Source organism: Oryctolagus cuniculus, chromosome 19 (genome assembly GCF_051225735.1).
Source record: "Oryctolagus cuniculus isolate XC-2025 breed Fujian yellow rabbit chromosome 19, ASM5122573v1, whole genome shotgun sequence".
Classification (NCBI taxonomy): domain Eukaryota; kingdom Metazoa; phylum Chordata; class Mammalia; order Lagomorpha; family Leporidae; genus Oryctolagus; species Oryctolagus cuniculus.
The window spans coordinates 9867175-9892275 of NC_142885.1; the positions used below are offsets into that span (position 1 = coordinate 9867175).

General features: G+C 57.5%; 3 protein-coding genes across 3 annotated transcripts in view; all 3 read left to right on the top strand.

Moving 5' to 3' along the window:
* Positions 1 to 1953: 1953 nt before the first annotated feature.
* Positions 1954 to 3264, top strand: POP7 (POP7 ribonuclease P/MRP subunit). The gene is made up of 2 exons (XM_008257990.5): positions 1954 to 2109; positions 2246 to 3264. The coding sequence occupies exon 2, from the start codon at positions 2256 to 2258 to the stop codon at positions 2676 to 2678; it is 423 nt and encodes a 140-aa protein (XP_008256212.1). The 5' UTR covers positions 1954 to 2109; positions 2246 to 2255; the 3' UTR covers positions 2679 to 3264.
* A 15113-nt stretch (positions 3265 to 18377) lies between these two features.
* EPO (erythropoietin) lies at positions 18378 to 20399 on the top strand. Its single transcript, NM_001082090.1, is given in 5 exon segments — positions 18378 to 18390; positions 18922 to 19070; positions 19317 to 19403; positions 19612 to 19791; positions 20241 to 20399. Coding segments are annotated over 5 exon segments (588 nt in total).
* Positions 20400 to 23210: 2811 nt separating this feature from the next.
* Positions 23211 to 25101, top strand: part of ZAN (zonadhesin) — a 55047-nt gene continuing 53156 nt past the window's right edge. Inside the window, exon 1 of the mRNA XM_089321037.1 lies at positions 23211 to 23881. Within this exon, the coding sequence (XP_089177163.1) occupies positions 23859 to 23881 (23 nt within the window). The 5' untranslated portion in view covers positions 23211 to 23858. The remainder of the gene's footprint in view (positions 23882 to 25101) is intronic.

Below are 25101 nucleotides of genomic sequence, written 5' to 3' on the forward strand. Positions count from 1 at the left end.
AACACTTGGGCCGTCTTCTACTACTTTCCAAGGCCGTAAGCAGAGAGCTGGATCGGAGGTGGAATAGCTGAGACTTGAACCGGCAGCCATATAGGATGCTGGCGCCGCAGGCAGAGGCTTAGCCTACTACGCCATAGTGCTGGCCCCCATTTTCTTTTTTTAAAAATTGATTATTTAAGGCCGGCGCCGCGGCTCACTAGGCTAATCCTCCGCCTAGCGGCGCCGGCACACTGGGTTCTAGTCCCGGTCGGGGCGCCGGATTCTGTCCCGGTTGCCCCTCTTCCAGGCCAGCCCTCTGCTGTGGCCAGGGAGTGCAGTGGAGGATGGCCCAGGTGCTTGGGCCCTGCACCCCATGGGAGACCAGGAAAAGCACCTGGCTCCTGGCTCCTGCCATCGGATCAGCGCGGTGCGCCGGCCGCAGCGCGCCGGCCGCGGCGGCCATTGGAGGGTGAACCAACGGCAAAGGAAGACCTTTCTCTCTGTCTCTCTCTCTCTCACTGTCCACTCTGCCTGTCAAAAAAAAAAAAAAAAAAATTGATTATTTATTTGAAAGAGAGAGACGAAGACAGATGTTCTGTCAATAGGTTCAATGAAGCCAGGACCTCCATTCTGGTCCCCTATGTGAGCTGTATCTGCTGCCCTTCCAGACCCACCAACAGGAGGCTGGGTGTGAGGCAGGATACAGGGGGTATCCCTCTGATAGGGATTCAGGCGTCCCAAGTGGCAGCGTCACAAAGTCAAGCCCCGGCTGCTCCACTTCCAACCCAGCTCCCTGCTGACGTGCCTGGGAAAGCAGCGCATAATGGCCCCAGCATGTGGACCCCTGCCACTCAGGTGGGAGACCCAAATGGAGTTCCTGGCTCCTGGCTTGGGCATGGCCCAGCCCAGCCCCGACCAGTGCAGCCATCCGGGGAATGACCCAGCAGATGGAAGATTCTCTCTCTCTCTCTGTCTCCCTGCCTTTCAAATACTTTTTGAAATAGCTCGTTTAGATCTACCAAGATTCTTGCATGAAATCTGTAGACTAATTCGGAGAGAACGGACGTCTTTATTCTGTTGACCACTTCAACCTCACCCCTGTGGAATGGATCGGAAGCTACTGACGGCACGGGGCTTACATGGTGCTGGGAGCCAAGTCCTCGGGAATCTGAGCTCTTTGCAATCTTTGCTCAAATGGCTTCAGACTCTGGCCTCTGCGGCCGGAGAAGAGCCGCGCCAGCTCATTTATACCAGGGTACAGCTGACGAGACGGCATGTGGGATATGGGGAAACTGAGGCAGGGCATGCCCGAGGGTCCAGCCCAGAAGCTGGAGCGCCCCCTCCCCACGCCCTGGGGAGTCCGGAACCCCGCGCGTGGCCACCACTCCTTGCCCACCAGGGGGCGGCACATCCTTGCCACCCCGTGGGGGCAGCGGCTGCAGCCGGCCTGAGATAGCTGAGGGGTGTAGGGTGGTCAGCGCGCACGGGGACAGTCGGGAGGTCCCCGGCGGAGTCTGGGGATGAGGCCGGATCGCGCGACCTGCGGGAGGGGGCGGGGGTCTCGGAGCCCCGTCCTCCGGCGAGGTGGCCTTGCCGCTCAGTCCCCGGTCCGGCCTTGGGCGGGAGGCCGGCGCTGCCCATCAGACCGGAGGAACTGCTGGGGACGCGGGAGTCCCTGACTCGCCTCCAGGCCTCTTCGCCATCGAGGCCTTCTGAGTTCACCCTACTCCCTGCTCGCTTCGGAAGCCCTCGTAGAGGACCCCCAGCCAACTTGCTTCTCCCACCCCCGGGAGACCCCTCCGCGGGCCGAGAACTTGGGACTTGGCGGGAGGCAGCCGACCCCGCCCTCTCGGGAGCTCCGCCCCAGCTTGGACTCGGGCCCCGCCCCTGAGGCGTCTACGTGGTAGATCCCGCCCGGAAGCCTCGCGTTACCCAAACGCGTCGCGCCGTCGCGAGAGCGCTCGGGAAAGGGGCGGGGAGAACGGAGGCCGGGAAGGTGATTCGCGGGTCGCGCGCGACCGGCGCGCGTGCGCACTGCGCAGCCTTCGCCGGAGGCCCTCGTCGCCAGGGCGCGCGACCGCGGGGGTGAGCGTGTTGCCAGCCGCCGTGCATCTCCCGTCCCTGCGGCCGGTGGGTAGCGGGCGGCACCCTCGAGTGGCCCGGCGCGGGGTGGACGGCGCGTGGGAGGGGAAAAGGGGGGCTGAGGGCGGAGGGGACGGGGGTCGTCGAGCGCGCTCCCTTCCTGATGTCCGTTTTCCCGTGCCAGGGCGCACGGCATGGCGGAAAACCGAGAGCCCCGCGGGCCCGTGGAGGCGGAGCTGGACCCGGTGGAGTACACCCTCCGCAAGCGGCTGCCCCACCGCCTGCCCCGGAGGCCCAATGACATTTACGTCAACATGAAGACGGACTTTAAGGCGCAGCTGGCCCGCTGCCAGAAGCTGCTGGACGGAGGCGCGCGGGGCCAGAACGCGTGCACGGAGATCTACATTCATGGCTTGGGCCTGGCCATCAACCGCGCCATCAACATCGCCCTGCAGCTGCAGGCCGGCAGCTTCGGGTCCTTGCAGGTGGCCGCCAACACCTCCACCGTGGAGCTGGTGGACGAGCTGGAGCCGGAGACCGACGCGCGGGAGCCGCTCACTCGAATCCGCAACAACTCGGCCATCCACATCCGAGTCTTCAGGGTCACGCCCAAGTGATTGATTGACTGTCCCTTGTCCCACCCCTGCCGCCCTTTTCCCGCCCCCCTGCACAGCCGGGCCCAGATGGGGGCTCCTCCAGCCGGAGCCACGGAGGACAAGGCCTGTTATCTTGTTGGGCCCACACAGTGGGTCTTCCCGGCATCTGTGGCTGCTGTCCCATGCAGTAGGGACAGCAAGTGCTAGTGGCCCTGCCACCCCCAGCCCGGCCTCTTCCCCGCTGCAGTAGGGGAAGGAGGGGGCTTTCCAAGGGGACCCGGGTGCGGTTCCTGCCTGCACGGGTGATCCCGCGCTGACAGCAGCCGGAGCAAGTTGTCCAGGCTCTCGAGAAAGTGACCTCAGCGGGGCGGCTGGACAATCGGGATGTGCCAGGCTCGGGGAAGGCGGGGGTTTAAGAATGGGAGGGAGCCGACCAACTCGGGGTGGGCCGGGGGCTCCTGGACCTGAACCCTTGCAAGAGGCTCCCGGGTGGCTGTGGCCTGGTGACCCACAGGTGCTCTGGCCGGGCTGCTTCAGTGACACAGGAAGGCCCCCCCCACTCCCATAACTGCTCACAGACAATAAACACTCGTTTGGATCTTTGTGAGATGGCCTGTTTTTTTATATTTACCAAATGAGAGTCACCTCAGGCCGGTATTGTGGTGCGGTTGGTGCCCTGGCTGCCTGCAGCACCGGCACCCCACGCGGGCGCTGGTTCCTGTCCCGGTAGCTCCACTTCCGTTCTAGCTCCTCGCTGGTGCGCCTGGGAAAGCAGCGGAAGTGCTTGGGCCCCTGCGCCCTCGTGGGAGACCCAGACGAGGCTCCTGGCCTTGGAGCAACCCAGCTCCGGCTGTTGTGGCCAGCTGGGGAGTGAATCAGCGGATGGGAGAGTCTTTGTTTCTCCCTCTCTACAAACTCTGCCTTCAAATTAATAATCAAATCTTTAAAAAATGAGGGTTACCACAACAGTGTTTGTAAAGATGGGTGGTGACCCTGGTGTGGCCCTTGAGATCAGTATATTGGGTAAAGCCAGTTTTTTTTTTTAAGGATTTATTTATTTGAAAGGCAGAGTTACAGAGGCAGAGAGAGAGAGAGGTCTTCCATCTGCTGGTTCACTCCCCAAATGGCTGCAACAGCTGGAGCTGGGCCAATCCGAAGCCAGGAGCCAGGAGCTTCTTCTGGGTCTCCCACGTGGGTGCAGGGGTCCTAGGACTTGGGTCATCTTCTACTGCCTTTTTTTTTTTTTTTAAGTGCCGTTTCACTGGAATGCTCTGTGGAAGGTGCTTCGGTCAGGGATGTGTGGACAGTGAGCCCTGCATTGGGTTCCACATCCATGCATTCAGGCAACCACGGACTGAAAACATTTGTCCTGAAAACACTGTGTCCTGAACGTGCGCAGACTTGAAATTTTTGTTCTTTCCTAAACAAAATGGCAACTCTTATAATATTTATATTGTGTTAGGTATTTTAAGAAGTGTAGCGATCTAAAGTGTAGGTGAGGAGGTATGTAGAATCTATGCAAATACTGCATAATTTTATTATTTTGAAGGCAGAGAAGGAGAGACAGAGATCTTCCATCTACTGGTTCACTCTCCAAATGGCTGCAGTAGCCAGGGCTGGGGCAGCCTGAAGCCAGTAGTGGCAGGCTCCATCCAGGTCTCCCACATGGGTGGCAGGGGCACAAGCACTCGGGTCATCGTCCACCGCTTTTCCAGGTGTGTGAGGCTGGATTGGAAGAGGAGCAGCCGGGACTCAAGCCAGCACCCTGATAGGGATGCTGGTGTCACAGGTGGCGACTGAACCCGCTGTACCCCAAGTTTGCCATCTTACATAAGGGACTTGAGCTCCCATGGATTTTGGTATGGGGAAGTTTCCAGAAACCATCTCCAGGGGGTGACTACTATACACATGGGCCAGATAGGACGAAAGCTGGACTTCCGGCTGTTGTTGGAGGTCACAGAACTTCAACGCCTCTAAGGGCCAGTGACGATTTAATCCTAGGCCGAGTGGAAGTAGGTCGGTTTGGAAGCATGAAAGCCAGGCTTGTGTGTGTGTGGCACAGACCCTGTTCTCAAGGTGCTCGCCATCTGAGGGTGGATGAGTAAGATGGATTGCGTTGTTATCAAGAGGACCTGTGATAAAGAAATGTGGACGCCGAAAGGGCTCACCTCCCGCTGGAGTCCAGAGGAGTTTCTCCTTTGACCTGGGTGTTGAAGGGTGAGTAGGAGTTTGCGGAGCAGAGAAAGGAGAGGGTGTGTGTGGCGAAGGGGTCAATGGAGGGAATGCCAACAAGGCAGGAGGCTGCTGCCACCTCCATCTGGCCACCCCGTGCCATTGGCCTTGACGGCCAGCTCCCTCACCCTGCTTTCCCCCACTGCGGGGCGGGAAGCTTCGGGAAGCCGGACGGCCTGTGTGTCTCCCTGCACGTATGTATTTTGGTTTCCGCGTGCCTGGCCGGGGCCCAGGCCAGGCGGTGGCAGGCAGCCCTGCTGTTTGGTTTGTTTTGGCAGCTCTGGCTCCCACACTGTTTATGTGTTGTTTCTAGTACATGTTTTCTCACTGCTTGCCAGGAGGGCTTCCCTCCGTGGCAGCTCCGCAGAAACAGCCCCTAGATGTCGCCACTGGAGGCAGAGAGGGTCTGGGGGCTTGCTCTGGGAGTGTGGAGCAGGTCGGGGGTGTGGACACGGCCCCTTCATCCCCTGGGGCCCACACATGGTGGGAGGGGCGGGGAAGGAACCCTGAGGGCTCTCCAGTTCCGTCTGCGTCCCCCTCCGTAGAGAAGCACCTGCCTCCTGGCTCTGCGTGGTGATGTCCGTCCCAGCCTGGGAAAATGGGAGGAGGGGCAGAGGTGTGTGCAAAGGCTGGGCCCCTTGGCTCCCTCCTTCTCACTCTACAGGGGCAGAGCCCACAATGAATAGGAAGTGACTTCCTGCTTCAGAACCATCCCCAGAGGCCAGCATTGAAATCCAGGTGCTGGCCGCCGCGGCTCAATAGGCTAATCTTCCGCCTTGCAGCGCCGGCACACCGGGTTCTAGCCCTGGTCAGGGCGCTGGATTCTGTCCCGGTTGCCCCTCTTCCAGGCCAGCTCTCTACTGTGGCCTGGGAGTGCAGTGGAGGATGGCCCAAGTGCTTGGGCCCTGCACCCCATGGGAGACCAGGAGAAGCACCTGGCTCCTGCCATCGGATCAGCGCAGTGCGCCAGCCGCAGCACGCCGGCCGCGGCGGATATTGGAGGGTGAACCAATGGCAAAAGGAAGACCTTTCTCTCTCTCTCTCTCTCTCACTGTCCACTCTGCCTGTCAAATACATAAATAAATAAATAAATAAAATAAATCCAGGTGCTTGTCATGGAGAAGAGAGGCGGCTGACTGTGACCCATCTCGCTCCATGCAGGGGTCTGTGTTAGGCACCAGGCCCGCCGGGAGCAATGGAAACTGTAAAGTCGCCTTATAAAGTCAGAAAGAAGCCGGCGCCACGGCTCACTAGGCTAATCCTTAGCCTGCGGTGCCGGCACACCGGGTTCTAGTCTGGGTTCTAGTCCCGGTTAGGGCACCAGTTCTGTCCCGGTTGCTCCTCTTCCAGTCTGGCTCTCTGCTGTGGCCCAGGAGTGCAGTGGAGGATGGCCTAGGTACTTGGGCCCCTGCACCCACATGGGAGACCAGGAGGAAGCACCTGGCTCCTGGCTTCAGATGGGCGTAGCGCGTCAGCCGTGGCGGCCATTTGGGGGGTGAACCAATGGAAGGAAGACCTTTCTCTTTGTCTCTCTCCCTGTCTAACTCTGCCTGTCAAAAAAAAAAAAAAAAAAAAGATTTATTTATTTGAAAGGAAGAGCATCAGGGAGAGGGAGAGACAGATCTTCCACCTGCTGGTTCACGCCCCAAGTGCCTGCAACAGCCAGAGCTGGAGCCGGGAACTCCATCCGGGTCTCCCATGAGGTGGCAGGGGCCCAAGCACTTGGAGCATCGTCCGCTGCCTTCCCAGGTGCATTAGCGGGGACGGCCCGTTCTAGGCTCCTTAATGGGAATGGGGAGAAGGAAAGGATTCGTGTGTGTGTGTAAGTCGCAAATCTGGGGTACTTGTGGCTTCGGTTAGTTTTCGGTTACACTAACAGAGGGTGGGTACTTTACACAGAGAAGAGGCTGACTTAGCTCTCAGTTCCAGAAGTCCAAGGGCATGGCACCAGCATGGGCTTGGTTCTGGTGAAGGCCCCAGGACAGACGGACGGCCCAGCAGTGCTAAGATCACATGGTGAGACAAAGAGCCAGAGAGTCGGGGGTCATTCTTGTGATTTACTCATGTGCGAGAGACACAGGGGCTCCCACCCACTGGTTCACTCCCCGAATGCCAGCAGCAGTCAGAGCTGGGCTGGGGCTGGGGCCAGGAACTGGGAGCTCCGTCCAGGTCTCCCATGTGGGTGTCAGGAACCTAACTGCTCGAGCCATCACTGCTCCCTCCTAGGGTCTGCATCGGCAGGAAGCTGGACTTAGGACCGGGAATTGAAACCAGGCACTCTGACATGGGGTGCAGTGTGTTAGCCACTGAACACCTGCTCCAGTATAACTACCCCACACAAGGAATACCCAGGGTCCCACAGTTCCTTCCAAGGGGGATGTCCCCGTGCCTTCCCACTAGGCCACACCTCTTCAAGGTCTCACCACCTTAACATCACCACACTGAGGACAAACCCAGACCATATCCAAACCACAGCACTTGCTTCACAGCTGGGGGTGGGGACGCGGCCCTTGGGACACAAGAACTGGCTACAGTGGGCTGATGACCCTCCAGAGAGGACCTGGGTCTGCTCCCAGGTGAGCTCCTGGGGCTTGCTCAGGTGTTGGGGGGGTAGAGCAACATGTCCCACGTCCCATAAGCCCTTGAGCCTCTGGAGGAGTTGGACAACCAGTAAGCGTCCAACCTCATAGAGTCTTGGGGATGAGGCAGTGGTCATCCCACCACAAGGGAACTCTGGGAAAATGGCCACTTGCAACTCCACCTTCCGGATGGCGTGATGGGTGCTACGTAATTTACACAGTTGAGTTGAGCAGTGTTTTCTAGTTGTTCGATGAGCATGTATTATTTCTGTAATAAGAAGTTAAGTGTTTACTGTTTATATAATAAATAACTGTTTCTATAATAAATGTTTCTATAATAAATGTTTCTGATTAATGCTTTGTTAGGCAAAGTGATTGTGGAGTTATAAAACGATGTGATAACATCAAGAAGTGATTTTTTAAAAAAATGTTTATTCAGTTTTTATGTATCTGAAAGCAAGAGCAAGCACGAGGGAGATATCTCTTCCACCTGCTGGTTCACTTCCAAAGTGCCCACAATAGCTGAGGCTGGGCCGGTTGGAAGCCAGGAGCCAGGAATTCCAACAGGGCCTCCCACGGGGGTGGCAGGAGCTCAAGTACTTGAGCCATTGTGTGCTGTCTCCCAGGTGCGTTAGTGGGAAGCTGAATTGGGAGTGGAAGTGGGACTCAAACCCACACTCTGGTGTGGGCTGCAGGCGTCCCAAGCAGCATTTTAACTGCTGCACCCAACACCCTCCCTGTTTTGTTTAAGTCAGGACTTTCTAAGCAGAGATGCAGAGAGAGAGAGAGAGAGATCCATTTTCCATCTGCTGGTTCGCTTCCCAAAATCCTGCAATGGCCAGAGCTGTACAGATCCGAAGCCAAGAGCCAGGAGCTTCATCTGGGTCTCCCACATGGATGCAGGGGCCCAAGGACTTGGGCCATCTTCTACTGCTTTCCCAGGCCATAGCAGAGAGCTGGATCGGAAGTAGAGCAGCTGGGACTAGAACCAGTGCCCATATGGGATGCTGGCACCACAGGCAGAGGCCTAGCCTGCTATGCCACAGCACCAAGCCCCATAAAATAAATTTTTTTTATTTATTTTTATTTTTTGACAGGCAGAGTGGACAGTGAGAGAAAGAGACAGAGAAAAAGGTCTTCCTTTTGCCATTGGTTCACCCTCCAATGGCCGCCGTGGCCAGTGCGCTGCAGCCGGCGCACCGCGCTGATCCGATGGCAGGAGCCAGGTGCTTTTCCTGGTCTCCTATGGGGTGCAGGGCCCAAGCACTTGGGCCATCCTCCACTGCACTCCCTGGCCACAGTAGAGAGCTGGCCTGGAAGAGGGGCAACCGGGACAGAATCCGGCACCCCGACTGGGACTAGAACCCGGTGTGCTGGCGCCACAAGGCGGAGGATTGGCCTAGTGAGCTGCGGCGCCGGCCCCATAAAATAAATTTTAGAAAGACTGCCTTGATGTCTGTCTGCTCTTCTCCAGCCCCAGTGGTGACTGTCGCTCCCCCTCTTCGTGGAGGAACGACACTAAGCCCTGCCTAGGCTTCATATCCGAGTCACGGCACCATTATGTCGCTCCCCCTCTTCGTGGAGGAACGACACAGGACCCTGCGCTGTTCTTTCGTCTGCTCGGCCCTCCCCGGGTTTGCTGCTGGTTCTTCCCGGGTTGGCTACCGTCCCTTCCACCTCCGTGGAAGGGCGGTTCCCCCGGCCACATTCCCCACTTCCGCAGGGGAGCGGCACACCGCCGGCCGGCTTTCTCGGGGGCTGCACAGGTGTTCCCCTTAGATGTTCCTGGTGCATGCCGTCTCTCTCCTCCTTTATAGTCCTCCTCTGCCAATCCCAACTCGGCTGCCCACACGCCGAGTACGCTGCTCTCCTCCAATCAGTAGCAAGTCCTACAGTTTATTGGTTGAACTGGAGGCAGCTGTGCGGAAGCTGTTTACTTCTCTCCCAGCGCCATATTGTGGGAGAGCAGATGCATAGAATAAGTCTTAATTCCAGTAACTTAGTCTAGTCCGGTTTGCTCCCCACAGTGACTGTCACAGTGCAGTGTTGCCTTCTCGCTCAGCCACGTTCAAGGGCAAGTTTCTCCTAAATGCAGCCAGCACAGAGACCCCGAAAACACCTCCGCCCAGCCCGTTATCTTGATGACTTTTTGCAGTGGGTGGCATGGGGGCACCGTGACAATACCAGAGACAAAGTGCCATAAATCCATCCCCAGGGCACAAGAGGGGCAGGGAGGGTGCTGGGGGAGGCTGAGCAACAGCAGTGTAGAATGCCGTCTCCAGGCCTCCAGAGAAAGGGCAGATAGAAGAAAGCAGACAGCGAGAGGACAGGGGTAGCAGTAGTGGTCGTCGCCTACCACGTGCCAAGTGTTGTACGAGGGGTCTTCGGAGAGTTCCCGGGAAACGTGGATTCTGGAGAAGCCGGTGCGGCGTTAGGTCTGGGTGAGCTGGAATCCTCGCAGCCCTGCAAGGTGATGTCATCTCTACCTGTCAGTCTAAAACGACCATCTCCCCAGGGAACACCTGTGTCTCATCTGGCAGTGGAAGGAGGAGACACCATGATGACCTCATGGATGTTAAACCCCACCAGGAGGTACCATAAAAACCCCAGGTGGCTTCACATATGCTAAGACCCCATCCTGTTTATACAAGGTAGGCGCCACCCCTGCAGCACGAGAGGCTGAGCATGGAGGGGGAGGCATCCAGGCTTCTCTCTCTCTCTCTCTCTCTCTCTCTCTCTCTAAGTAACCCTCTGGCCCGCTCATGATGGGTGTTTTCCATGCAGGGTGGCCCACACTCACGTGTGGAAGCCGGTGTTGTGGTGCTGCAGAGTAAGCCGCAGCCTGCGACGCCAGCATCCCATATGAGCACCAGTTTGAGCCCCAGCCGCTCCACTTCTGACCCAGCTCTCTGCTAATGCCTGGAAAGGCAGCAGAGGATGGCTCAAGTGCTTGGGCCCCTGCCACCTCATGGGAGACCTGGATGGAGTTCCTGGCTCCTGGCTTCAGCCTGGCCCAGTCCTGGCCATTGTGGCCATCTGGGGGAGTGAACCAGGAAATGGAAGATTCTTTCTCTCTCTTAAAAAAAAAAAAAAAAAAAAAAAGATTTGTTTATTTTGAAAGAGTTCAGAGAGAGAGAGAGAGAGAGAGATCTTCCATCTGCTGGTTCACTCTCCAGGTGGCCACAACGGCCAGTGCTGGGCCAGGCTGAAACCAGGAGCCAATAGCCTTCTCCAGGTCTCCCACATGGGTTCAGGGCCCCAAGCACTTGGGCCATCTTCTGCTGCTTTTCCCAGGCCATAGCAAGGAGCTGGATTGGAAGTGGAGCAGCCGGGACATGACCTGGTGCCCATATGAGATGTTGGCATCACAAGCAGCAGCTTTACCTGCTAAGCCATAATGCCAGCCCCAAACATAAATCTTTTTTTTAAAGATTTATTTATTTATTTGAAAGTCAGAGTTACACACAGAGAGAAGGAGAGGCAGAGAGAGAGAGAGAGAGAGAGAGAGAGAGAGAGGTCTTCCATCCACTGGTTCACTCCCCAGATGGCGGCAATGGCTGGAGTTGCACTGATCCGAAGCCAGGAGCCAGGAGCTCGGAGCTCCCTCAAGGTCTCCAACAAGGGTGCAGGGGCCCAAGGACTTGGGCCATCTTCTGCTTTCCCAGGCCATAGCAGAGAGCTGGATCAGAAGTAGAGCAACCGGGATTTGAACCGGCACCCATATGGGATGCCAGCACTGAAGGCAGTAGCTTTACCCACTATGCCACAGTGCCAGCCCCCAAAAGTAAATCTTAAAAAAAAATTCTTATCTCAGGTCATAGGCAGGGAGCAAGATCCTGGATTAAAAGTAAAGGTGCTGGTGCCGCGGTTCAATAGGCTAATCCTCCACCTAGCGGCGCCAGCACACCGGGTTCAAGTCCCGGTCGGGGCGCTGGATTCTTTCCCGGTTGCCCCTCTTCCAGGCCAGCTCTCTATTGTGGCCCGGGAAGGCAGTGGAGGATGGCCCAAGTGCTTGGGCCCTGCACCCCATGGGAGACCAGGAGAAGCACCTGGCTCCTGCCATCAGATCAGCGCGGTGCGCCGGCCGCAGCACGCCAGCTGTGGTGGCCATTGGAGGGTGAACCAATGGCAAAGGAAGACCTTTCTCTCTGTCTCCCTCTCTCACTATCCACTCTGCCTGTCAAAAAAAAAAAAAAAAAAAAAAAAGTAAAGGTACTAGGGCCAGCACTGTGGTATATTGGCCTAAGCCTCCACCTCTGGCACCAGCATCCAATATGGGTGTTGATTCTAGTCCTGGCTGTTCCTCTTCCTATCCAGCTCTCTGCTTATGGCCTGGGAAGGCAGCAGAGGATGACCCAAGTGCTTGGGCCCCTGCACCCACATGGAAGACCTGGAAGAAGCTCCTGGTTCCTGGCTCCAGTCTGGCCCAGCTCCAGCTGTTGTGGCCATTTGGGGAGTGAACCAACCAATGGAAAACCTCTCTCTATCTCTACCTCTCTCTCTAACTCTTTCAAATAAATAAATAAATAAATCTTAAAAAAATTTATTTACTTACTTGAGAGGTAGAGTTACTGACAGAGAGGTAGAGACAGAGAGAGGTCTTCCATCTGCAGGTTCACTCCCCAGATGGCCACAATGGCCGGAGCTGCGCCGATCCGAAGCCAGGAGCCAGGAGCTTCCTCCGGGTCTCTCATGTGGGTGCAGGGGCCCAGGGACTTGGGCCATCTTCTACTGCTTTCCCAGGCCATAGCAGAGAGCTGGAGCAGAAGAGGAGCAGCTAGGACTAGAACTGGCGCCCATTTGGGATGCTGGCGCTTCAGGCCAGGGCTTTCTCCCACTGCGCCACAGCGCCGGCCCCAGTAAATAAATCTTAAAAAAAAAAAAAAAAAAAGTAAAGGTACCAGGCTCATATCAAAACATGGATTTCAAAATGTTTGTACCAAATCCTTTTGTTTTTTAAAGTTTTGTTTATTTATTTATCTGTTTATTTGAAAGGCAGAATGACAGAGCAGAGAGAGAGAGATTTTCCATCTACTGGCTTACTCCCCAAAATGCCCACAACAGCTGGGACTGGGCCAGGGTAAAGTCAGGAGCCAGGAGCTGCATCGTGTGTGGCAGGAACTCAAGTGCTTGGGCCGTCACCTGCTGGTTTCCCAGTGCATTAGCAGGGAACTGACACTCGAACCGGCACTGCAATATGAGATGTGGTTTCCCCAGGCCACAGCGCTCACCCCTAAATTTCTCTCTTAATTCCACTTTCCACGAACATCGTGAAGTACCCTTGTATAATCCCACTTCGGCCACGGGAAACGATTGCTATCATTTGGACTCAGCGATAGAGTTGTGTGTCCACGGGTTGCGCGTGGCACCTCGACACAGAGCTCAGGTCACCGATCCAAGCTCCGTGTACCACACAGCCCGTTACAGCCACTGGGCCACAGAGCTGCTGGCTCAGGACGGCTGCTCGGCTCAGCTGCTCCGTGACCAAGGTAACCGCCTTGGCCTCAGTTTCTCTAGGCTGACCCTGGCGAAGGACTTCGCTCTGGTTCTCCGACAGGAATCCTTTCTCCCAGCATTCTTGCGTCTTTCTTGTTTCCCACCCCCGCCTCACAACCCCAGGACCCCGGCCGCCTCACTTCCCAGCACAGAAGGTCTTCTGGGCCACGGGCTGACCTCGCTGCTTGGAAGGGAGGAGGGAGGATAGCCGGAGGCCTCCGCTCCCGAGTCTGACTCCAGGCAGCTGGGGCTCCGTGCAGCCGGGAGCCTGGGACGGCTCTGGGGGGCTATAAATTTGGTTCTCCTTGGACTTCTGATCCGAATTGGCTGCCAGGAGGAATCTGTGGGACAGCGCCTGCCTCCACCCCCGCTGGCCTCTCGTCGTCACAGCTGTCCCTTCCCAGCCCCTGCCCCATCACGAAGCCGATGGAGGCCTCACCAGTCCCCAGGATCCCAGGTCTGAGCAGGCGTGGCTTCCTGGCCGCCACAGGGACCACACGATACCATCCACACGTGTTTTATGACCACACACGGGCATCGGTGTCTGAGACGTCCCCTTCACCATCCTCACTTGTCTCCTCTCAGTACCGAGGCACCTGCTCTGCACAGCCTCTAGGGTGCCATTCCCGGCAGACCCCCTATGAATGCCCCCTGGAGTTGTTCAGTGTTCAACTTTGACAGCTGTACATGGTGGGCCTGGCAGTGAGAGGCCTGAGGTGTCTACGTCAATTATGGCAGTGAGGAAGAAGGAGGTTACTTCCTGCTGGAGGATCTGGGAAGGCTTCATGGAGGAGGAAATGCTTGGGTTTGGGCTTTAAGAAAAAGGGGGATGGGTCTGCCTTGTGGCGCAGCAGGTTAAGCTATCGCCTGCAACCCAGCGTCCCGTATAAGCACTGGTTCGAGTCCTGGCTGTTCCACTTCCCATCCAGCTCCCTGCTGATGTGCCTGGGAGAGCAGGAGATGGTCCCCTGCCACCCATGTGCAGCTCCTGGCTCCTGGCTTTGACCTGGCCCAGCCCTGGCTGTTGCAGACATTTAGAGGGCGAACCAGCAGATGGAAGATCTCTCTCTGTCTCTGTCTCTCCCTCTCTCTGCGCTCTGCCTTTCAAATAAATAGGTTCATCTTTAAGAAGGGAAACTGGGGGCTAATGCAGGAGGGCGATGCAGGTGGAAGGCCCGGAGTGAGCCAGGTCCAAGCTCCTGTGAAGGGGGGAGTGGACACCAGCCACGTGGGAGGACTGCCTGGACGTCAGGTGCCCGGCTGCACGGGGAGGGGCTGAGCCCTATGGCAATGGGGACCCCTGCAGGTTCCTGCCTGTGCGAGGGATGGTTTGATGGGGTCAGCACCAGGCAGAGGGATGCAAGCAGGAGGATGTGGGTGGGGAGCCCCAGGTAGCCCCATGTAGTTTTCATCCTGCTCTGGAGAGCAGATGGACGGACTCTTCTCGACCCCAAACACCAGACTGGCCCTTGCCCCCAGCAGGAGCAGTGCAGCTCCGGGAGTGGGTAGGTGGGGGCAACAAGAGCCTCTGACCCGACTTCTCTGCCAAGCGGCTGTCACAGCTCTCACAAAGCATCATGGCCTGCGGCAGCCAGGGGCGGCGGCGGTGGGGGGGGGGTGCCCTCCAGCGAGCTGCTGTGAGGGGAGGAGCCAGTCCCACAGACGCCCCGCCCCTCCCCCAGGCGGTGTCCAGCCCAGCAGGTCAGGGCAGTAATGACGCAGGAGTCAGGGGCCCCGGGGGACCAGGGCCTGGGGAGGGGGTCGGGACAGAGTGCACATGCCGACGTGTGTGGACGTGTGTGCGTGTGCATGTCCCACAGCTGGGCTCTGGGAAGGGAGCAGAACTGGGCTCCGTGACTGGAAACCCGGATTTAGGGAGGGCCCAGGGCAGGTTCAAGGTGAGCTGACCTCCCCCTCCAGAAACTCACCCCCCCCCAATCTGTCCAAGCCCTTTCTAAATCATAGTTTCTCCCAATACACGCAACCCCTTATGGCTCCCCGGCATCCCCGACAGCCTCATCCAAACCCGCAATCCCTTAGGCGTCTTCATTCCTTATTGCTGCCTGAGAGCCTCTGTCTTGGGGAAGGTTTAGCCTCCGCCTGCAGCATCCCACATGAGCGCCGGTTCAAGTCCCAGCTGCTCCACTTCCAATCCAGCTCCCTGCTGATGCACCTGGGAAAGCAGTAGAAGATGGCCCAAGTGCTTGCACCCATGTGGGAGACCCAGAAGAAGCCCCTGACTCCTAGCTTCTGCCTGGCCCAGCCCTGGCTGTTGTGGCCACTTGGGGAGTAAACCAGCAAATGGAAGATCTCTCTCTCTCTCTCTCTGTATCTCTGCCTTTCAAATAAATCTTAAAAAAAAAAAAAAGTTTATGTGCAACTGTTACTAAAAGACTCTTAAAAAAAGAGGGAGCTTCTGTCTTGTATTTTTTTTTTAAGATTTATTTATTTGTTATGGACAGAGAGGGAGAAACAGAGAGAGAGAGAGAGAGAGAGCGCTCTTGCACTCTGGTTCATTCCCCAAATGGCCACAACAGCCAGCACTGAGCCAGGCCGAAGCCAGGAGCCTGGAGCTCCATCCAGGTTTCCCACGTGGGTGGCAGGGGCCCAAGTACTTGGGCCATTTCTGCTGCCTTCCCAGGCTCATTAGCAGGAAGTAGAGAAGGGGCTGGCGCTGTGGAGCAGCAGGTTAAAGCCCTGGCCTAAAGCGCTGGCATTCCATATGGGCGCCGGTTCGAGTCCCGGCTGCTCCTCTTCTGATCCAGCTCTCTGCTATGGCCTGGGATAGCAGTAGAAGATAGCCCAAGTCCTTGGGCCCCTGCACCCATGTGAGAGACCCAGAAGAAGCTCCTGGCTCCTGGCTTCGGATCGGCAGAGTTCCGTTGCGGCCATCTGAGGAGTGAATCAATGGATGGAAGACCTCTCTCTCTCTCTGTGTAACTCTGACTTTCAAATATATAAATAAATCTTAAAAAAAATAAAATAAAATAAAAAAAAAGGAAGTAGAGCAGCCAGGACTCCAATCGGTGCCCAAATGAGATGCTGGTGTTTTGGGTAGCAGCTTTACCCGCTACACCACAGCACTGGGCCCAGGAGCCTCAGTCTAGATTTCGCTTGCAGCCCCAGGACCATGTCAGCTCCACCAGGGCAGGCATTCTTCTGATGTTTTCAAAACTGGCACATCAGCCTGAACCTCTGCTTGCTACTCCAGGATCCATCTCAGAGCCCAGTCCAAGTCCTGGCTGCTCAGCTTCCAATCCAGCTCCCTGCTAACGCACCTGGGTAAGCAGTGGAAGATGGCCCAAGGACACACTTTGGAGAGCTAGGCAGTTCCAGCATCCTGGCTTCGGCCTGGCTCAGCCCTAGCTGTTAGGCCATTTAGATGAAAGATCTCTCTGTCTCTCCCTTTGTCACTCTGCCTTGCAAGTAAATAAGGCAGTCTTTCAAAAATAAATGAGGCCAGCGCCGTGGCTCACTTGGCTAATCCTCCGCCTGCGGCACCAGCACCCGGGGTTCTAGTCCCGGTTGGGGTGCCAGATTCTGTCCCGGTTGTTCCTCTTCCAGTCCAGCTCTCTGCTGTGGCCCAGGAGGGCAGTGGAGGATGGCCCAAGTGCTTGTGCCCTGCACCCACCTGGGAGACCAGGAGGAAGCACCTGGCTCCTAGCTTCAGATTGGCACGCGCCAGCCACAGTACGCTGGCTGTAGCGGCCATTTGGGGGGATGAACCATCGGAAAAGGCAGACCTTTCTCTCTGTGTCTCTCTCTCTGTATAACTCTGCCTGTCAAAAAAAAATCAAAAAAAAAAAAAATAGAGGCATGGTAATGCTACATATTTATGGGACACAGTGTGACCATTCGGAAAATGGACACAATGCAGGGTGAGAAAATCAAGGTCATTAGCCTTTCCCTCTCCTCAACCAAACATTTATCATCTCTGAGTTGGGAAGCTTCAGACTCCTCTCTTCTCGTTCTCTACAAAATGTACAACACACTGACGTGAGCTCCAGCCCCCGACGGAGCACGGAACACTGGGGCTTGTCCTGCAGCCCACCCTCCTATCCTAGCCCCCGACTCTCCTGCTGTCCATCCTCCCAGCACCCTTTCTAGCCCGTCGTGGCCACTGTTCCATTTTCTTCTGAGACCGATGTTTTCAGCTTCCACACGAGTGACAGGGGTGCCTGTCTGGGTCAGCTTCATGCCACTTCACAATGTTCCCGGTACCATGGTGCTACATGGTGTTTCATTTTCGGTGGCTGCATCATGTTCCTTGGTGCAGGCAGACCACATCTGCCGTGTCCACTCATCACCTGTTGATCGACACCTCAAGGACAGGCATTCCTGGATGCCGGTGTTACAGGCGACAGCTTTACCCGCCATGCCACAACCCTGGCCCCTCATATGCATGGATTTCGGATTTTTTTTTTTTGGGTACCCAAATACATACTCTTTAGTTCCTTTTCCCATAATCTTTTGGAATTAGCCTCGTGTGGTCACCTGTGTTCTGGGACTCAGCCATCTTCCATCACCCCTGAGGGAGGTAGGGCGGGTTCTCTCACCTCACCTAGCAGACAGGTGAGAGGAAACGGCTTTCTGAAGTTTCAGAAACGAACCCCAACTCCCCTCACTCTATTCCAGGATTCTTACCAACTTTGCCGCGGAGGTGAACCCGTATCACAGGTCACAAAAACAGACGTCAACCTGCACGTGTGCCCTGGGCCCTAGAAATCACCTTTCTGGGTTTCCGGGAGGTCCCGGAAAGCGAGGATTTGGGGGGAGAATAACTCCAAACTCCTAGCTCGGTTCGCCTCCGTCGGGTTCCAGAGAGCCTGCAGGGATTGCGAGAAGCTTCCGGGGGCCAGCCACCTCTGGAGGACCCACCCGTAGCTGGGAGCCCCTGGCCAAGACTGGGACGCCCCCCGGGGGCAGGTGTCTGGGTCCGCAGCCCCGTCCCGGGGAGGGGGGGGGGCACTCCTGTCCCGGCCCGGCTTTCCGCGTGGCCCTCGGCTGCGTACCGGTTGCGCTCTCCCCTCCCGGAGCCCAGGCGCCGGGGCGGACCCTGCCCTGCACGCGCGCCGGCGCGGCCCTGCTCCCGCCTCGCCGAGCCCCCGACCCAGGCGTCCTGCCCCCTGCTCCGACCCCGGCTGACCCCCACCCCGGGCGACCCCTCACGCACACAGCCTCACGCCCACCCCCACCGGCGCACGCACACATGCAGATAACAGCCCCGACCACCGGCCGCAGCCGCAGAGTCCCCGGGCCAACCCCGCCGGTGGCTGCGCCGCGCCCCCCGGACAGTGACCCCCTCCTTCGGGCCCGTGCAGCTGGTCCTGCCCGGCCGCGTCTCGGGATGAGGGCTCCCGCCGAGAGCGCCGGACGAGCCCCAGGTCGCTGAGGGTCCCGGCCAGGCGCGGAGATGGGGGCGCGCGGTGAGTGTCGCGGGCTGCGGGAGCTGCCGCCGGCCGGGCCCCTGTTTGAGTAGGGATTTGCCGCCCGGGCTGCTGGCCAAGAGGTGGCCGGGTTCAAGGACCTGCGACTTGCCCAGGACCCCGGAGAGTAGGGGGGTGGGGCAGCCTCCACGTGCCGGCCGGACTTGGGGAGTCCGCGTGGATAGGCACAAGGTTTAGGGGTTCGGGGTTGGGGGGGCGGACAGGCGCCGCTCTGTGGGTGGGGAAGAAGCTGAGACGCGGATACCTGGGTCCTGGAGCCCACCACCGGGATCTGCGAGACGGGGCCGCCTCTGCACTCCGGGATTGAAGTTTGGCCGGAGAGAAGTGGATGCCGGTAGCTGGGGGTGGGGTGTGCGGCGCCGGCGGCGGCCGGATTGAATGAAGGCGAGGGAGGCAGCGCCTGGGCGCCCGCAAGGTCGGGGGCGGCCGGGACCGGCTGGGGGCCGGGGCGGGCCGCGCGCCCCCGCCGCGCCGAGCCCCCCGCCTCACCCGCGCTCGGCTGTCTTCCAGGACGCCTTGCCCTGCTGCCTCTCGCCCTGCTGTGCTTGCTCGTCCTCGCTCTGGGCCTCCCGGTCTTGGGCGCCCCGGCACGCCTCATCTGTGACAGCCGAGTCTTGGAGCGGTACATCCTGGAGGCCAAAGAGGCTGAGAATGTCACGGTGAGGTCCCCCTCCCCTCCGGGCGCTCCTGGGGCTCCCAGGGGTCCCACCAGGAACCTGGATCCTTTGGGCATTTGGTTCAGGGTGGGGGCAGGCAGTCAGTCCAATCCTCTCTCCCACCCCCCATAACAATGATGAAGTTGGCGGTGCCCAAAGCATACCTGGATAGTATGGGGCAGGGGCAGAGCCAGAGCACCCCCCCCCCCCCCCCCGCCAGGGTGCCCTGACCCCTGCTGTGTGTTTCAGATGGGCTGTGCCGAAGGCTGCAGCCTGGGGGAGAACATCACCGTGCCGGACACCAAGGTCAACTTCCACCACTGGAAGAAGTCGGAGGTGAGCCCATCTTCCCCTTCCACCGGGGGACCCTCACTTGAGGGATGATGGAGAGACAGGGTGGCAGAGATGAGGGCTACATCACTCATTCATTCAACAGACCTTGTTGCACAGCCTCTGTTTGCTCTGCTTGGGTGGGGGAGCTGCTGAGGGGGAGGAGAGAGGGGGTGGCTTGGGTCAGCTGACTCCATGGCTACGCTCCCTGCAGGCTGGGCGGCATGCTGTAGAAGTCTGGCAGGGCCTGGCTCTGCTGTCGGAAGCCATGCTGCGTAGCCAGGCCCTGCTGGCCAACTCCTCCCAGCTGCCGGAGACCCTGCAGGTGCACGTGGACAAGGCTGTCAGTGGCCTGCGCAGCCTCACTTCCCTGCTCCGGGCACTGGGAGTCCAGGTGAGTCGGGTGCACTCTGTCTGCGCTTCCTGTAAGATGACAAGGGTATTGGGGCAGGGGGAGGCGTTGTAGCGCAGCAGGTCAAGTAAGCCTTTGCCTTGGATGCCGGCATCCCATATGGGCGCCGGCTCTAGTCCCTGCTGCTCCGCTCCTGATCCAGCTCCCTGCCGATGCACCTGGGAGGGCAGCAGAAGATGGCCCAAGTGCTTGGGCCCCTGCACCCAATGTGGGAGACCTGGATGGAGTGCCAGTGGCCCAGCCTTGGCTGTTGTGGCCATCTGGGGAGTGAACCAGAGGGTGGAAGATTGCGTGTGTGTGTGTGTCCCTCTCTCTCTGTAACTCTGCCTTTCAAATAAAATAAATTAAAACAAAGATGCGAAGGACCCCGTTCTGTCCCCACGCCCGCTTCCCTGCTGGACTGCCATGACTCCCTGTTCTCTCCCCGGCAGAAGGAAGCCGTCTCCCCTCCAGAGGCCGCCTCCTCTGCAGCTCCTCTCCGCACAGTCGCTGCTGACACCTTGTGCAAGCTCTTTCGCATCTACTCCAATTTCCTCCGGGGGAAGCTGAAGCTGTACACGGGGGAGGCCTGCAGGAGAGGGGACAGGTGACCGGGTGCCTCCGCCCTGACCACCACGGCCTGTGCCTGCCTCCCCCCACCGCTCCCCACCCCCGCCACGGGGCTGTCACCGCAGCGCCCGCCAGTCTCACGGACACTGCAGTGCCAGCAGGTGACACCTCAGAGGCCAGAGGACTGAGATGGAAGGAGGACTCGGAGGTCAGCTTTCAAGCCAAGGACAAGGCCACGCTGGGGAGGCACCTGAGCTCACTCGGTGCCTCGCAGAACTGCGGCTAGCTTTGGAGGCAAATACTTTTTCCTTTTGCACCCTGCACGCAAGGACAGGATGGACAGGAGATTCAAGTGATGAGCCGGCCGTCAATTCTCCAGGTCCCGTGGGGATTCCTGTGACAGCAAGCACCCACCGCTGGACAATGGGGGTAGGGGGAGCCATGAACATGGAATAGGGGCTGGTCCCTGGTTCTCATGGGGGTCCATGTTTGGTGTACGTTCTAATATCACCAGCAAGAACTGAAACCACCCCCTGCTTCCTGGGCACGGCCCCTGTCCGGGCAGCTGGGCGTCAGGTCTGGGAAACCAGCGGTGGAGGGGGCTGGGCCCTACGTGCTGCCTCACACAGCCTGTCTGACCTCCTGACCCCACTGGGCCTGAGGCCACTAGCTCTGCCCACGTTGGTCAATAAGGTGGCCCCATTCAAGGCTGCGTCTCAGTAGGCAGCTGCCAGGAGCCCAGGACAAGCCGTGAGTGACCGTGTCTGCCATCAAGGAAGTGGGTAGCAGGACTCCTGGCATTCCCTTGGCATGCTGCAGCGCGCAAGTCCCTGTCCATGCAGCTGCCCTCTCTCCTTGCCCCGGGGACTGAGGCTCCGCCCTGAGACTCGCAGAAGAGGCAGCAGACAGAGGTGCACCTTACTGCTCACCTGCTCTGGGACAAGTGCCGCTCCTGGTGTGTCCGCCTGCGACCTCATCGTGTGCCTGTGAGACAGCTCCTGCTGCCATTCCCATCACACGGATGAAGAAGTGACGCAGCGACAGGCCCTTTGGCACGGTGGTGAAGGTACCACGTGGGACGCTGGCATCTCATATCCGAGTGCCTGGGTTCGAATCCAGACTCCGCTTTCTGCTAATTCGCAGCCCGGGAGGCAGCAGGTGTGGCTCAAGGACTTGGGTCCCTGTCACCCAGATGGGAGACCCAGACTGAGTTCCTAACTCCTGGCTTGGGCTTGGCCCAGCCCTGGCTGTTGAGAGCAATTGGGGGGTGAACCGGCAAACAGGAGATCCCTCTGTTTTTATTTTCTCTCAGTTCTTCTGCATTTCAAATAAATTTTTAAAAGAAATAAATTTGCCTAAGCTCAAGGAAACAGGGATCCTCAATCCCCCCTACACTCTCTTCCCTCATCTGCTTATTCCTGGCACTTAATTCCTGCCTGCTCCCTTACTGCCCTGGGACAAGGGACATGGAACGAATGAACGCAACCTCCACTCTTGGTTCCTGCCTCGAACTCAACCCTTTACTCTGACAGTGACTGCAGATTCCTCCCCAGAAATAAGGCCTGCGCAGACAGCCAAAGATACCACAAAACTGGACCAGGTCCCCAGTCCTGGCCGTCACTCCCTACGAGGGGACTTTTTAAAAAATTCATGGAAAATGGAATGAAAGGCTACATTTAGGGGCAGGCGTTTGGCTTAGCTGTTAAGATGCTGCTTGGGACCCTACCCCCACCCCATAGCAGAGCGCCCGGCTTCGGAGCTCTGGATCCACACCCAGTTCCAGATAATGTGCATGCGGGGCGGGGGGCGGCAGGCGATGGCAGGGATGATGGAAACCTGCTCAGAGGGTGTGTGAGGAGCAAAATGAGTCACACCAGGGACCCTGGAGTAGGGACCCCAGGAAGGGAGCTACCACCTGCTGCTTTGAGTTCTGCCTCTGTCCCAAGGCCAGCTTCCTACCAATGCAACTTCTGGGAAGCAACAGTGACAGACGGCTAAGTACTTGGGTGTACAGATTGCGTTCCCAGCTCTAGGCTTTGGCCTGGCCCAGCCCTGGTTGTTGTGGGCATTTGGGGAGTGAATCAGAGGATAGGCGAGCCCTCTCTCCCCCCACCTCTCTTTCTCTCCCTCTCAAATAAATGCTGCGCCGATCTGAAGCCAGGAGCCAGGTGCTTCCTCCTGGTCTCCCATGCAGGTGCAGGGCCCAAGCACTTGGGCCATCCTCCACTGCCTTCCCAGGCCACAGCAGAGAGCTTGACTGGAAGAGGAGCAACCAGGACAGAACCAGCGCCCCAACCGGGACTAGAACTGGGGGTACTGGCGCTGCAGGTGGAGGATTAGCCTAGTGAGCCGTGGCGCTGGCCGATTCAAAAACTTTTGAAATCCATGCATATGAAGGTATGGAAAATGCACGTTATGAAAAAACTATGCATAGATTTCAAAAACTGCACCAAAATAAACTTATCTGTTAATTCCGCTTTCTGTAAACTTTTTGAGGTTCCCTGGTATGTGGGAGCAGTGTCTCTGCTTAGAAGCATGTCAAAAAGTGGATAAGGCAGCCTGCCCCCTACGCGTGCACAGAAGAGAGAGCGTTTTGCAATCTGTAGCACCCGGCATTTTCGGGGTTGAAGGGTATTTGCCGGTTGTCTGTGTGGGGAGGGGGTGGGGAGTAGAGGTGGAGCTGAGGTGGGAGGAGCCAGCAAGGGCGCGGAACCAAAAGAGAATTTTTATTCTTGCCAAGCCGACTCCTGGGCCACAGTGCCCTCTACAGGTCTTCTTGGGAACTGTTAGAGAAATAAGCGAATCCTTAGGGTTCTCACCTGGTACACTTCCATACAAACGTGTATTGTGGTTTCCACGTGGCACCTGACTTTTGCTCCTCCCCCTCACCTGCTGTGGGTCAGTAAGCAAGGCATCTCCCACTTAGGCTGATGAACCTGGAGCTCCTAGGCTTGTTCTGAACTTACAGCATTTAGCTAATAAACAGAGCTGAGACCTATACATGAGATTTAAGACTTATCACCCCCAAATCTTGCCCACCTCCCAGCCCGATTTGTTGCCTAGTGCTCAGACGTCCTCTCTTCTCCAGGATTCCAAGCCACTGACCTTATTCCTCTACTTCCCTCTGCACTTTTAGCTGCTCTTTGTTTTTATGGGCTAGTGGTTTTCACACCTGAGCTAGACCAGGTGTCATGGGCAAGTAGGTTAGGAACACGGGAGGCATAACTCAGTGACTCCATGTGTAGGGCGTTCCTACTAACTGCTAGGGAATGTGAAATGACACTCGGAGCCTGGTGTCCCTGAGAGCCGGCAGCCCCCCAGGGACAAAAGCACATTGATTTAGGCACAGGCAACTTGGTATGGGACTGGGTGCTACAATGCAGGCTGCCCAGAGTCCAGGCGGGTAAGGTCCGGTGAATCTCAGCGGATGCATCATGGGCTGTGATTTTTGCCATAACTTCATGGAGTAGGAGTGTGAGAGGTATCATCCCATTTCTCAGATGGGGAAACCAAGTTTGACCAGGTAAGTGACGGAGCCAGCTCTTCTAATTATTTTTTCCTTAAGGATTTATTTATTTGAAAGTCAGAGTTGGGGGTAGGGTCTTCCATCCGCTGGTTCACTCCCCACATGGCCACAAAGGCCGGGCCGAAACCAGGAGCCAGAGCTTCATCTGGGTCTCCCATGTGTGTGCAGGGGGTCCAAGCACTTGGATCATCTTCTGCCATTTTCCCCAGGTCATTAGCAGAGAGCTGCATCGGAAGTGGAGCAGTGGGAACTTGAACCTGGCCCATATGGGCTGCCGGTGTTGTAGGCGATGGCTTTACCCACCCCAGACAGAAACAGCTCTTCTGCCTTGGTGCTGGGGACAGGGGCCAGCACAGCACAGCTGTGAGTCAGCAGGCCGCGTCATTGTTCAATGGTGCCCTTCCTCTTGCAGTGAGCTGGGCCAGTCACAAGGTGCTTTCCTGGGCATTCTTCCATTTTCCCTCCTAACTACATGAGGAAGGCAGGGGAGGCAGAGGAGCCCCATTTTCCAGAGGAGGAAACTAAGGCCTCATCCAGGTCAGGAACAGAAGCCAGGTTCTTTGATGTCGGGATCACCAGGGAGGGGGGAGCGGCGGGGAGGGAGGAGGCAAAACAGCCACTCCATCCCCTCCCTCCAGTTCCGGCTGCTTCCATGGATGGGCAGAAGGCTCCTCCCACCCAGCTTGCCCCACGTCTCCCAGTACCAGGGCCCAGCGCCACTCTCCATCCTAACTCTAGCCCTCTGCCTGCGCTGCAGAATCAGACCGCCCACATGCACCTGCCTGACCCCCGCTCACGACTCGCCTGAACTTTTACCAAAACATCTCCCTGCTGAGCCAGCTTTAAGGGGTGTGTTAGGGGCAAGTGCTGAGGTGCCGTGAGTTTAGATGCCGCTCGGGATCCTGCATCCCATATCAAAGTGTCTGGGATCCAGTTCCGCTGCTGCCTCTGACACAGCTGCTCAGCACCCTGGGAGGCAGCAGGTGATGGCTCAAGTGCTTGGGAGGCCCAGATGGAGTGCCTGGCTCCTGGCTTCAGCCTGGCCTAACCCTGGCTATTGCAGGCATTTGGGGAGTGAACCAGGAGATAGAAGATTCTCTCTCTCTCTTGCTCTGCCTTTCAAATAAATAGAGATAAATAAACCTAAAAAAAAATAAGATTTGTTAGTTGCTGGAATCTTTTTTAAAAAGATTTTATTTATTTATTTGAGAGAGTTA

What these genes read in the sequence shown, in the direction of transcription:
- POP7 (XM_008257990.5), top strand. Translation starts at nt 2,256, where the DNA reads ATGGCGGAAAACCGAGAGCCCCGCGGGCCCGTGGAGGCGGAGCTGGAC.